Source organism: Trachymyrmex cornetzi, unplaced genomic scaffold (genome assembly GCF_001594075.2).
Source record: "Trachymyrmex cornetzi isolate Tcor2-1 unplaced genomic scaffold, Tcor1.1 scaffold217, whole genome shotgun sequence".
Classification (NCBI taxonomy): Eukaryota; Metazoa; Arthropoda; class Insecta; order Hymenoptera; family Formicidae; genus Trachymyrmex; species Trachymyrmex cornetzi.
The window spans coordinates 322,197-336,547 of record NW_017296814.1 but is presented as its reverse complement, the minus strand read 5'-3'; the positions used below and the strand labels follow the sequence as shown (position 1 = coordinate 336,547).

The window sequence follows — 14,351 nt, the reverse complement described above, 5'->3', positions numbered from 1 at the left end:
GAAAAAATATTAGATAATATTTATAATATTGTTATTTTGAACAGTGTACTCACTTGAACTACTATAAATATTGATTATCTTTAAGAATGACTATAAAAATGCACTATTTATCAATTGTTGGAGAAATTATGGCCTATGGCCATCTTTTCCGTATGGCCATAATACCCTAGTTTACCCTAATGGATTATTTTATCAACATCTTTAGTTTTTTTACTTTTGTTTCATATCCTGTTCCATATTTATAAGAAATATTATTAGGCACGAAGAACCGTCTTGATCGTATTTTTTTTCATTCATATATGTATTCTCTCTCAATATGGTATATGGTCCATATCTTCTTCAGGAACTCATCGTACAAAGTATAGTTGGAAAAAGGAGAAGTGTGCGTTCTTTCTTGCGAGTGCTGTATAAAATGTTTGTCATTTTACGCTGTCCGTAAGACGTGTGTAATCCATTAGGAGCGGCGTTAAAACTGTAGCCAACAACAATGTATCGTCTGAAACTTTGTGCGGCGTACCACGTCTTCCTTCTCCTTCTCCTCTTGTTCCTACACCTCCTCGTTTTTCGTGACACCAAACAGATCTGTAAACCAGGGCGCGATGCACTCTGATTTCATAGGATGCAATCCCGTCGGTAACGCGCTTTTGCAGCTAGCATGGGAATGCTTTTTGCATTTTCCGAAATTAACGTTCATCGCACGGACAAAACACGATTCGGGAGCGCGCAATGTCCAGGAGTAACATGATTTTTGGCGATAACGCGATTTGCGCGTTCGCCAAGCCGCTCAATGCGTTTTGCAATGCGACACAAAATCACGCGCGATTAATGTGTCGCCCCATTAAATTTCTATCTGCGTATTAAAAAGAATATCTGTAAATGTAACACACCGAATTTGCGATAAAATCAGTGCGAATTCAGCGGAGTTTATAATGAACGATGAAAAAAGGACGATTAAAAAATCCCTGGAATTGCACATAAGATTGCATGTGTACAATTTTATATTTCGATATTCTCCATCATAAAAAGAGCGATTTTGCTGAAAGATCTAAAATTTTGCTGGTAGATCTGAAAATAATTTTGTTGGACTATCAAAGTAATTATGTTGGAAAATAACAAATAATGAGCAATGATGCAAAAAATATTTTAGTAATCAGTTTGAGTGTCCAACAAAATTATGATGATCCAATAAAATTGTACTTTTTATGTAATACTTATTTGCAACGTCAGTAATAGGTCACGTATTTGCATTATAATTTTCATTCGCTATCAATCAGCGCACCGTTTTCTATTTTGCCTGCTGTGATTTATTGTCACAATATTATTATGTCACAATAAATAATAAGCTGTTACTTAATTCAATCGTATTCGTATTAGACAGAGGATCATTAAATTGAATTAAGAATTCAACGATTTATGTCTACCTAGGAATAGTACATCAATATCAAATGTTTAATTATTTGTAACGCTGTCTTTTCGTTATAATCTCTATAATCCCTTTTAGTAGTAACTACTTATTTTGATCCTACGTTATGTTAAAGTAATAATATTGCACTTAAAAGCTTTAAATAATATAAGTCATATATTATTTTCCGATGTGTGTATATTTCATCTTCGTCTACTAAGTATACAGCTGTTTTATAAAAGAAGAGATCACGACGAAAATAACTCACACTTAAATAATCACTAAAATCGAATTGGAAGCAGAGAAACTCAATTGTCGCGTTTTTGGTGCTGCTTTTTTGCTCCGGAATATTCGTTCTCACTTCGGTGATAGATTAAAAATTTAATATCCAGTTCCGTGCGAGTTCGCTCACGAAGCGAGCAACGTACGAAGGTTTCTCGAGGAAAAAAGGCTCTACTTCCGTAGACCGCCGAAACGTTACGTCCTAATTTCGTTTTGTGCCCTTTATGCGTTTTTTTTGTCTTTTTCTTTACGCTCACAGTTGCCACTTTTGCACAAACATCTTAATCTGTAAGCATTCTAATAGAGTACAAGAAATACAAGATTATAAATTATAATAAATTATAATATTATATTTCTAATAATAAATTAGAGAATATTATATTTCTACATTTTTTGTAATAAAAATTTATTGCGCTTGGTATAAAGCTAATCTAGAACGTAAACTTCTTTATTTCTACCCAATAGATTCAAGAGTTCCTAACAAAAATTTTCAATACACCCTACTGCTAAGCAAAAATCATTTTGAAAAATGATCGTGCATTACATATATTTATCTGGAGAATCGATATTATTGGATATATTACTTCAGATTAGTCACTTTGTACAGGATAATAACTGCTATCGATTTATTTTAATTGCGACACTTTGTACTGCTTTCACAGATGCATTCCATTCTCTTTCTTTTTCTCTTTCTATCTCGTAGGACGCATTCTCTGACAATGGTCAATTCGCAAGCATGTACATACATATGTGCTCGTGAAACACCGTATATGCGATCGAGCGTTCAATAAAATCGCACAGACTGGCCGCGCGTTATCCACTTTAGCGAATAGTGGCGTGGAGTGGATGCCAAATTGAAGTTTCGAATTAAACCGTCCAGATGATTCGTCTCATCTGCCGGGGTTGCTTTAAGGTTTGCGCGCACAATTTTGTTTGTCGGCAAACATGACGCCGTAGAGACTAACTGATTTTAATGTGGAATTATGGTCTCCCGAATTAATTTGTCGATTCCTGCACCGCCTCGGGGAGCGAAGCAACGAAGCGGAGGCGTCTGAAAGAGGATAACTACGGTGATGAATATCTAAATTACTCATTACTGAACTTGTCCGTCACTCGAGTCGCTTGATTACACCTGAATAAAAGTATAACGATGAATAAAACTTTGACTTGTAGTTCAGTGAAGTGATAATTGACAACAGCGGTAAAAATGCTTTGCTATAAATTAATACTATACTAATTACTTGTTAAATATGCCTAATTAGATTACAGTGAAAATTATTTATAGTGCTGATTAACTCTCCGTCTGCAATCTGTTTTGAGAAAATTTTATTCAAGTTTCTCCGGAATAAAGGAGGAACGAATCTTCTAAAATATCTCGTAATAGAGACATTGAAAAATATAACTCTGAATTTTTCCACTTTTTTTGAAAATCTAATCCAGAACATTAAAAAGAAACTTGGACCAGACAAAAAAGATCCTGATTACAGACGGAAGGAGTAAAAATATAATTACAGACAGAGAGAGTTGAGATCAATAAAATAATTTATAACTGAAGAAATCTTAATGCCATTCTACACAGTGCAAAATGCGCATAGTATTTTTCTTGCAAAACACAAAGTGTCGCGTTGTTTTATTTCAAAAAACCCGTATCTCTGATTCTCTTTGGGGATGGATAAATCGCAGTCACGTGTTTACCGGTCATCTTCCCATCCAGCGGCGATGTCTCGCATACGAGGTGGTAGCTTCCGACGGTGGTGCAAAATTTTCGCGATTTCGTTTGACGCACGACGGCGCGAAAAAGTGCATTCGCGCACCTATGCACTGAGGTAACTGCATTCAACGCACGTCCCGCGAGTTTATCTCGGCAAAGAGGGGCTGACATATTGGGATCGTTCTGGTCGTCTGGCCGCGTTTATGTACCCTCTGCGCGCCAGCTCAGTACCCCAAATGGGATCGTCCTTTTAGTTCTTTCTTCATCTTCTTTTTTCTCCTGCTCAAACGTAATGTCTAGCAGTTAAGTCACTTCTTAAGTCCGTGGCTATCACTTTCAACTTTTTTTCTTTCTATTTCTATTACATCCATAATGATGAAAAGTGTAAAAAATCAGAGCAAATATGAAATTTCAATATTTCTCAGGTATTGCATTGTATTTTAATTAGTCATTAACCCGGGAATAGTCATTTGATTTTATGTAAACTTCGCATGAAATTGCTGCATGTATAAACATTGATAAACAATCAATGTTTACTGATAATTCGTTTCCTGAATCGAATAGCTGATATTGAAACGTTACTAATACGATGTTATCTGTTGTTAATCATACAATCGAAAGACAATTTCGTAGAACATATCGATAAGCACGTTAGCGCGCAAAAACATGGTCTACTGAAGCCGTTTGAGGATTAAACGATATTGCTGAATCTAATATTGCATTGAAAAATCATGTTATGTCTCGCGATAATGGAAACGCTGGCCATTTGCCAGACAACATAACGTTAATCCCACGACAAAATTGCAGATTTTTAAAATTTTGTTCTAGAATTGCTTGTCGTTTTTATTTTATACGCGATTAATGATTGTCTGTATTTATTGTTGTTTGTATATTCGATAGATCTGTATTGAAAGATTAAAGAACAGCATCTGTGTTATGCAAATAATACAAATGTGATAAATATAGAGTTTTGTTATTTATTCATTAATCTTAATTTATATCTAAATCTATTTTTATCTATACGTTTATCTATGATATCCAGACAACGACTATAATTATGCTATTTTCTCGTTACAGGTGTAGGATGAAACAATGGAGACAGGATCTGCCACCGACTTCCGTTATAATTACTTTCCACAACGAGGCACGGTCTACACTACTCAGAACTGTCGTCAGGTAAGTTAGAAACAACTTTGTTTTATGTAAAATGTAAAACAATTACGCTCAACATTTAAACCTATCATTTTTTAACTTGTTATTTTATATATTTTGTATGTAAATAGATAAAGAAATTTGCACATTTATTTCTTTTTTGTTTCAAATGGATGAAATAGAAAATAATTATATAAAGTAAATAATGATTATTTAATCATTTTGTAAAAACAAAAGGATTAAATAAATTCTGCAAATAAAGTATATATTTAATATGCGAATATCTCTGCAATCAAATGTAAAGTAATTGTCCATGGGCAAATTCTCACGCGATCGTATAGATAGATGGTACGTACGGCATGGCGATCTCCAATTCTCGATGCATCAACGAGTTGCGGGAAGCGCGTGAGGATTCTCAATTCGAAAGTGGGCGATAGCAATGGAATTTTCTAATCGTCGTTCCATCGTTTTATTCCTCATGTTTATTATGCGCTCGTACACACGGACGTGACGAACCAAAGAATTCGAAAGATCTTCGATATAAGAAGAATATCAGAATACGAAGAAATATCATTTTGCTTCTTTATTCTGATGGATAATACAAAATTGACTAATGATGATTTAATTAATTTTATGTCAACAGTAAATTTTTAATTTGTTAAAATTACAAATGAGACTTTCAACTTGTATTTATATTTTTCTAAAGCATCTCGCATTTTTTATGTAATAAAGAAGAAATAAAACGAAAAGAATAGGTGTTAAACTTAATTTCTGCCGTTTTTCGTCTCCAAAATTGATTTGTTTCGAAGGGAAGATGAATGAATACCTTAATCAAAGGAGTTTCCTCCATTTTCTACTTTATTACTAATTAATAATACTTTATTAATAATACTTTGATTAAGGTATTTCCCTTCGAAACAAATCAATTTTGGAGACGAAAAACGGCAGGAATTAAGTTTAACACCTAATAGATTTTTTTTCAGAGATTTATTTCAGAGGTTTTACTAGTTCTTGCTTAACCATGCAGTTCTTCCAATTTTATTCTTCAACTTTAGCGATTAAAATATTTCGTTTTGTACTTTTAACTAATACTTTTAACTGATTCTATCCATTTTATTAGTACGACATTTATCGTCTATTCAGAGACAAATCGCTACATTTTTTTCATAACGCCTTGTATTAATTAAAGCATTTTTTTTATTACGCGATATCCCGCTGAAGGAAAGTACGAGCCACATTACTCGCCGGAGGTAACCTTCGTGCAAAAGTTGCTCGAAGTTCTCTCGTCGAACCGGAAGAAGGAAGCAGGCAAGAGTCGGAAAATTTATTTAAGTCCGTAACATGGCGGCGTCAAGAAAATATATCGGCCCTATCGCGTTGGGTCGATGAAATTAAAAGGAAGTCTTAATTACCGCGACGAGGCTACATTTCACCACCATCTCGATGCAACGCGCGAAATTCTGCGCGATCGATTTCACATCTTGTCAAAGTTTTTTTTTCAAACATTAAGCGATATATACGATATATCTTAATAACTGAGAAGAAATTTAGAAAATATTATTTTATTATTTTATCGATACAATCACAATAAAATTATTGACATTCACGATTAACTGAAGAAATAATCATAAAGTTAAACTTTTTCCATCAATATATGTGAAGATAGTTTTAATTAGTGGAAAGAACTCTAATTATTTGCGACACACAATCCTCTTAACTCTAAACTCACGAACAGAATAGGACGGGGCAATACGAGAACGTTCAAACAAGGGACAAGTGGTGCACTAAGTCTTCGAAACTTTGATAAAAGATTCAATGGGACAATTCCCGAAGCTTCTGTTCTTCTCTTAATCTCAATTTATTCGACGTTAATCGACCGGAAAAATTTATATAGAAGTGAATGATAGTAATTCAGCAAAGAAATGGCATATCGAGCTTTTAAATTAAATCTCGCGAAAAAGCGTATTACGTTAAAAATTGATCTTACGTCAATAATAGGGAGTTTTTGCAATAACGTGAATTCAGATACGGTGAACGCTAAAGCCATGTTATCCTTTTCTTAATTAGTTGTTAAGAAGAAGATAACCTGACCTTAACGTTCACCGTATCTGGATAAACGGTATTGCAAAAACTCCCTATTAACATTTAAAATATTGCCGTAATTAACATAAAATGTATATAATGAAAAAAATGATAAAGCATTGTTGCGTATCATTTCTCATATTTAATTTGCTATCCGTAAAATTTCTGAAATTATATTATAAAATAATAAAAAGGTTAAAATGGTATAGCAGTATTGGTAAATGTATTGAAAAAATTAATATGTAACTTTAAATGGAAAGTTTTTACTTTTGCTTTTAGTGTGCTGAACAGAAGTCCCGAACATTTAATCAAGGAAATCATTTTGGTGGACGATTTCAGCGACCATCGTAAGTAGTTTTATATATTAATTTATTAGTTTTAATTTTTCGAAAAATGTAATATTATTTACTTCTAAGTAGATTTTAAATTCTTTACTTAATTCATAAACTATATATAATGCACAACAAATAATACGAAATGAATCGTAATAAAATCTGATATACAGAATTAGGAGTGAATGAATTACTCGCGAGGATCAAGCCGCTACGAAGATAATACTGCATACAATATTTAACGCAATTTAATGTAATTAAAATGTTAATTATATGTATATTTATATTATACATAATTATGTTGATCGTAATATTAAACACAATTACAGAAAATTGTGTTTAATATTACATTTCATATCATGTTTAATATCATTAAAAGATAACTTGTGACTATTTCATCATTTATGACGTTTACCACTTTAAACAAAGTGTCATTAAATCATGATTTTGGAATTTGAACTCTTTTACATGCTTAATACTTTCAATCTGAAGTTAATATTTGCTTAATAAATAATTATTTGGATGCTTTGATTGAGTAATAAACAGATGACAACATTTTTAGAACAATAAATATTTTACAATAAAATGCAAAATGAGTTCAATTAATGTAAAATTAAAAATGTTATATAACAAGAATACAGAACAAAGATTGATTGATTTGTTTGCAGCTGAGGACGGTGAGGAGTTATCGCGAATCCATAAAGTTCGTGTGATCCGAAATGAGAAGAGAGAAGGTCTAATGAGATCGCGTGTCCGTGGTGCGGATGCAGCTACCGCGAATGTGCTAACGTTTTTAGACTCGCATTGTGAATGCAACGCCGATTGGCTCGAACCGCTTTTGGAAAGGGTAGCTGAAGACCCAACCCGAGTGGTATGTCCTGTGATCGATGTAATCAGCATGGATACTTTCCAATATATTGGTAAGTATCAATGAAAATCGATATTCTCTAAAATTTCATATGTTTTATACATGGAGAAAAATGTAAAGTAACATGCACTAAAATTTTAGTAAAGTTTATGGAATTGGCAGATCCATATAGGGACAGGCGCTCACTTATATAAAATTTACTTTACTTTTCTGGTAAATCAGCAATTGTCGTATAACCATATTATAAAGTACTTTTTACATTTTGTAAAATAAATTTGGAGAATTGTACAGTCTTGCATGGTTTACTTTACTATAAGGTAATAATCACTTGGTTTGCTATAATTGTAATGTATAATTGTAACTTTTTACCTTCAATATTTTTACTTTCAGGCAAGTGAAATTTGTCATAAATTCATCAAAAATAAATAGCCAGAAAAATATTACTAGTCTTGTAAAATAAAAATTTCTCAACCATTTTTCTCCGTGTATAGCGATAATTTGTACTCTCATGTTGTAAATAGTTTGATATATCTGAACGAAAAACAATTTTATCTCGTTTCTAGGAGCTTCCGCCGATCTTAGGGGTGGTTTCGATTGGAGTTTAGTCTTTAAATGGGAATATCTCAGCCAGACGGAACGACAGGCGAGACAAAAGGATCCGACACAAGCCATTAGAACCCCTATGATTGCTGGCGGACTGTTTGTCATCAACAAAGCGTACTTTGAGAAACTCGGCAAATACGATACTCAGATGGATGTTTGGGGTGGTGAAAATCTCGGTAGGACTATTACAGTTTTATGTACAAAATACAAAGTATTTGGAAATTTCACAGAATTATACGCACATTCTTGTGTATAATTAAATTCTTTCAACCGCATTGTTCTTTTACAGAATATGCAAAAATATTTTGTTTGAATATTTTTGCATCAGCACTATATGTATATTTATATTCATATCTATTTTCTAAAGGTAATATTATTTATTTTAACAAAATTGTAAATATGCTTTGAAAGATTACATTGTGGTGGTCAATGTACTTTTACAAAAACTTTGTTACAAGGCACGCGCAACTCATGATGAATATTTTGCAGCAGAATAAACTTTTTATTGGATCAATACAGTCGAAAGTTATAATTTCTCAACAAGTTTTAATGAGTGCTTCCCATTAAATTTTATTAAAAAGCATTATACCGGTGTAAATATTAGCTCATTCATCACTGTATCAGACAGCTGTGCAAATAAATGCTTGAAAATAACTCAGTTCGAAAGTTCGCAGAGAATTGCGGTTGCTTTCTCAATACAATTTCTATTCATAGCGCATAATAAAAATTTTTTATTTAATTTAATTTTTCATAAAAAATCAATTTGAGAGATAATTTTATATTAAAATTTATTCTGTGAAATTAAATTTTAAATAAGATTTATATTTAAACGTTTAATTAAAATGTAATACATTTATAATGCAAAATTAATGTGTGTCACAAAACTTTTTACTTGAAAGTTGTCAGAAAAGTGTTGTATCTATTATTACACTTTTCAAATACGAAGAAAACGGACTCTTTGACAGAAACTACCATCTTGTGTGCAGTTTGTAAGAACTTTGTGGAAAACACGGCAAGCAAACCAATATATGTCGGAAGTGTGAAGTTAGAAATAACTGCGACCCCATTTCGGACAGAAGAGAAATTGTTGAGTTTCTTTGGAAAAGTCTAACGCTATTTCAGTTTAGCATAACTTTGATGAAACCTCTACATTAAAATAGTATTTTTCAATAGCTAGCAAACCTTTGCAAGTATATTTTAAAATGTAATTTTATATAGATTTTTATTAAAATCAACCATTTTTGAAATATTCTACATGAAATATAAAATAATATAACTCTTTATTTTATATAGAATATAATTTAACTTGTTATTTTACATAGAAATGATAGATATTTTTTTAACATTTTTTAAATATTTAATCTGTAACACAAGACAACCTACGAAAGGAATAATACGAGACAGTGTGATAGAGAAGGAAGTTTATGCATTTTCTCTTTCTATATCCTTGGCATCTTTGTTCTCACGTTGAACATTTGTACCTACTGCGTGCACTTGTAACTTTCTTTTAGAAATATCGTTCCGTGTGTGGCAATGCGGTGGCAGCTTGGAGATTATCCCGTGCTCACGTGTGGGCCATGTATTTCGTAAACGTCATCCTTACTCGTTCCCCGGAGGCAGCGGAAACGTGTTTGCTCGAAACACGAGGCGCGCCGCCGAAGTATGGATGGACGACTACAAGCAGTTCTACTACAACGCCGTACCGTTAGCACGAAACATCCCTTATGGAAAGTAAGTCTGGATGCGCACTGACGTCTCAATTAAACTTTAGGCAATACTCTAGCTGATTTTCCTCCATTTAATCGTAACTATTATTTAACACCACATTAAAGTTTGTGATAGATCGAACACATGGATATGCACACATAACAATTATTTTTTTTAATTTTAAATTGTAGTCTAGGTATATTTGTTAAGTTAAAGACAATATAGAGTGTTTATTTGGAGGATACAAAATTATGTTAATTATACGAACAATTAATTATCTTTCAGCATACAGGATAGAATGGAGCTGAAACGAAGACTACATTGCAAGCCTTTCAGTTGGTATCTGAAGAACGTATACCCTGAATTAGTTATACCTACGAGTGAGGGTGGTCCAGGAGGATCTCTGAAACAGGGTACTGCCTGTTTAGATAGCATGGGCCATCTTCTTGATGGAAACGTCGGTCTTTATCCTTGTCACGACACTGGTGGTAACCAGGTGAATATTTTTTAATTACATTAAATGAGATTGAATGATAATTGAGATCCAGTCAGTCAAGTGTGTTTGAATAAATTTTGCAAAACGTCTACTGATAAATTTGTCAGTGGGAAGATTATAAATTTGACACTGTTATATTGAATGCTGAATAGAATGCGACAACGAATAGGTATAACAGAATTTATTTACATAGCTTGAAATTGGTGATAGAAACCGAGTATGCAAATTGATAGCAGAAATTGAGTAGAACTTGCATTCGACAGGTTCTGTTTGATTTCTGTCGCCAAGTTGCTGTCAAGTTCTGCTATCAAGTTGTATGTCGACAGGATCTACTGGCAGAACACGAGCTTAATATGGACACAGATGGTACCAAATCTGCTGAATTTTTCTGTTTGAATTTGCTGCCAATTTACTGGCATTCTAACAGTTTGTCTATTAAGTAATTATTTTAAACAATTTTACAAAATCAACACGTTTTGCAGGAATGGGGCCTCACGAAGGATGGCTTGATCAAGCATCACGATCTCTGCCTGACTTTACCGGTGTACGCCAAGGGTACGACGCTGCTAATGCAAATCTGCGACGGCAGCGAAAACCAGAAGTGGCGACACATGGAGGGTGGTCTGATACGCCATACCAGAATCCCCGTGTGCGTGGATTCGCGATATCACGCGCAACGTGGTATCACGGCGGAGAAGTGCGACTCGAACGCAGAAACGCAGAGGTGGCATCTCTACAATCACAATCACTAGCTGATATGGTTGCGGTGAACACGTTCACTCGCAGACTCTCTCTTATCGCTACACGCCACGATGTGATCACCGTATAACGAAACCCACCACGTCAGAAGTGCGTTATATTGGGACTGACTGCGCGCGAGCGGATCGATTCAGTTACTTATCGTAGACCGACGTAATCTTCGTGACCGCAATTGTGGCTCTTCACGATCTCTTTTATGTGGTGTCGATGAAGAATCCTTTTACCACACTGACTTCTCGTTCGTGAATTAAGACTCGGATGGTGGTATATTTGGATATATATAGAAGAAATTTGAGAAATTCCCTCTATTAATGCTACAAAAAGTGGTACACGCTAACCAAAACGGAAATAATTTCGCAAAAGAAAGTGAAAAACTGTTTTAAGACTGCTTGATATATGTGACTCTAATCAACAATCTTTAGTTTCTACATCTATAAGAATTCTATCGCTTCCGATCGTTTTCTTAGACACTACGTCATCCTACTTTTACAATGACGAATGATTAACCTGATAGGATGATGTCTCGCGATCGATGTGTGATAAGTGTAAAATTATTTATAATATAATATATAAAAAATATGGAAGCGTGTGTATGAACGGTGATGCAAATGGAAATTGTGTAAGATTTTGGTACTGCAATCCGATTATGTATACTGTTTCAAATATCGAATTTACAAATTGCGGTACTTTGTACATTGTGCGATTGATTTAAACAAACGAAAATCATATAGCCACTCTTAACATTTTTAGCTTTGAAGAAATCCATAAGACACAAAAATTTCTAATTTTTGAAGTTCAAGGTGTTATAAAAACTGAGCTTTCATATTTAAAAAATAATTGGGAGTGCATACGCGATGAAATACCGTGTATTTTATAATTGCCAGATGATTCATTTCTCTAAGAAATTACACAAAGATTGAAAGAAATATAAAGTATTACGATTGGGCGAATAATTCTTCAATTCACAATATCTTCTCAAAATTTATACACAATATAGACATAAGTACTTACACACAGAGTTTTCTTAGAACTTTCGCTGATAAAATTTATGTATTTAATTAAATCATGTAATATGTATTTAATTTAGAATTATTATATCATTTAATTTTCAACTAAATTGAAAATTGAAAGAATGGATTGAAAGCAAATCTATAAAACGGTATTAATACTTTTAATGGAAACTAATGAAATTTAATCATTACTGAAGGAGTGATAAAAGAATAATACAAAATCGAATTATCTCTTCTTTTTTTTATATAATATAATAAAAAATAACAAGAGAATTCATGGAACAAAGAAGTTGATTAGAAATTCAGGCATTTAAAATAGAATTATAACATTCAATTGATTTTTCAGTGCAATCTAAGCTGACAATGTCTTTCGTATGTATATTTTTATTAAATCCATAAAAAAAGATTTAATAAAGGTGATATCGAGTTATTTTTAGTACAGTTACGTACTCGAGTGTCTAATCGAGGGCAGTTCGTCTTTTTTTATATATTTATTTACGTGCAATTTTTTAAATAAATAAGCCAAAGCTTTTACACTTGGCTTTATTTGTTTTAAGTAATTGATAGTTTTATCACAAATACCATTTTGAGATTACGCTTTTATGCAAATCGCGCGGAGAAGTTTTTCGCTATTTAATCGGGGATATACGCGCAGAACCAGTTATAATTATATTACGTATCGATGTACACCACACCGTTTAATTAAAAAAACTTAATTTTAATAAATTTTAATGAAGTATACATAATTTCCGTATCTATTTAAAGAATTTGGAAGATACTTTGCAATTGTACTGAAGCACAGATATAAGAAGCTTCTCAGCGATTGAAATCGCTATTTTGACCGGGCCCAAAATCATGTTAGGTTCAATATAATGCGTATTCTTTTCATCTAATCTTAGTATACACGGCGCATCTAAATCCGCGAATATTCTTCTTCTCAATCAAACAACAAATCGCGATGAACAAAATGCTTTTCCTTTAAAAGCATGCGTAAAAAAGAGATTTATTTTTGTAACTAACTGTATACTTACTTGGTTGTGCGAATAAATGAAAATCGCGGGATGTATGTGAATACTTAACATATTGTAGCTCGGTAATACCATTTTAAAAATGTGAATTTCTACTTTTTAAAAGCATGTATTAATTCTCAAATCTTCCAACTTAAATATCTTTTCCAACGTTGGGATTTAACGCTTACTTTGAGCCAATATCAGAAGTTCGATTTCTCGATAAAAATTAAATTATGAAATCGAAAATTCTTTCCCAAGAGAATAAACCGAATCTAAAATAAAACTGCAGTTCCATATGGATCCATTACTCGTCTACAACATGTTAAGTAAAAATCAAGATCGAAGCTGACGCAACTAATTATAGCAATACATATTAGCAGACACAGTCTTTTGTACACTTATACTTTCCGACGATAATGTCTTACTGCCGTCTCTTCGCACTGAGACTATAAATATCGCGAAGTGAGATGAATAATATCGTATATAAACTTTTGTATAATACACACGGGCATCCATATTACATTTACGCTAGCTGTTGTAGCAAAATCATCTGTTAAGACATTCTTTTGATATCGATATTGTATGCATAGAACGATAATATACTTTTAATGTAGATATAATATGCGACCAATAAAATTGGCCGTGCCCTAATTAAACGATTGCGATATTATAATAATCTCGAGACGCTCCTAAAAATCAAAATGTCAAGAAAATTTACTGATTTTTATCGTTTTATTATCGCAATAAGAACGTCTTTAGTCTTCCTTTAATCAGAGTACCAGCTGACACCGATATATATGTAGATAGTAAATATGTACACGGCATATCTCTATACGCGTATCATTATCGCGTTTCCTTTCAACTGCAGATTCTTTGAAGGATTCCGACTAAGTCAACTTTCCTTTAGTGCGAGATTGAAAAGGAGGTATAATTACGG

At 33.0% G+C, this 14,351-nt stretch overlaps 1 protein-coding gene across 2 annotated transcripts in view; it reads left to right on the top strand.

The window, feature by feature from the left end:
* Positions 1-12,388, top strand: part of Pgant2 (polypeptide N-acetylgalactosaminyltransferase 2) — a 215,475-nt gene extending 203,087 nt beyond the window's left edge. For both annotated transcript variants that reach the window (XM_018505866.1, XM_018505865.1), the window contains exons 4-10: positions 4,473-4,571; positions 6,909-6,976; positions 7,630-7,881; positions 8,393-8,608; positions 9,944-10,163; positions 10,425-10,635; positions 11,118-12,388. In XM_018505866.1, coding sequence (XP_018361368.1) covers positions 4,473-4,571; positions 6,909-6,976; positions 7,630-7,881; positions 8,393-8,608; positions 9,944-10,163; positions 10,425-10,635; positions 11,118-11,387 — 1,336 coding nt within the window. In that variant the 3' untranslated portion in view covers positions 11,388-12,388. The remainder of the gene's footprint in view (positions 1-4,472; positions 4,572-6,908; positions 6,977-7,629; positions 7,882-8,392; positions 8,609-9,943; positions 10,164-10,424; positions 10,636-11,117) is intronic.
* Positions 12,389-14,351: the final 1,963 nt, after the last annotated feature.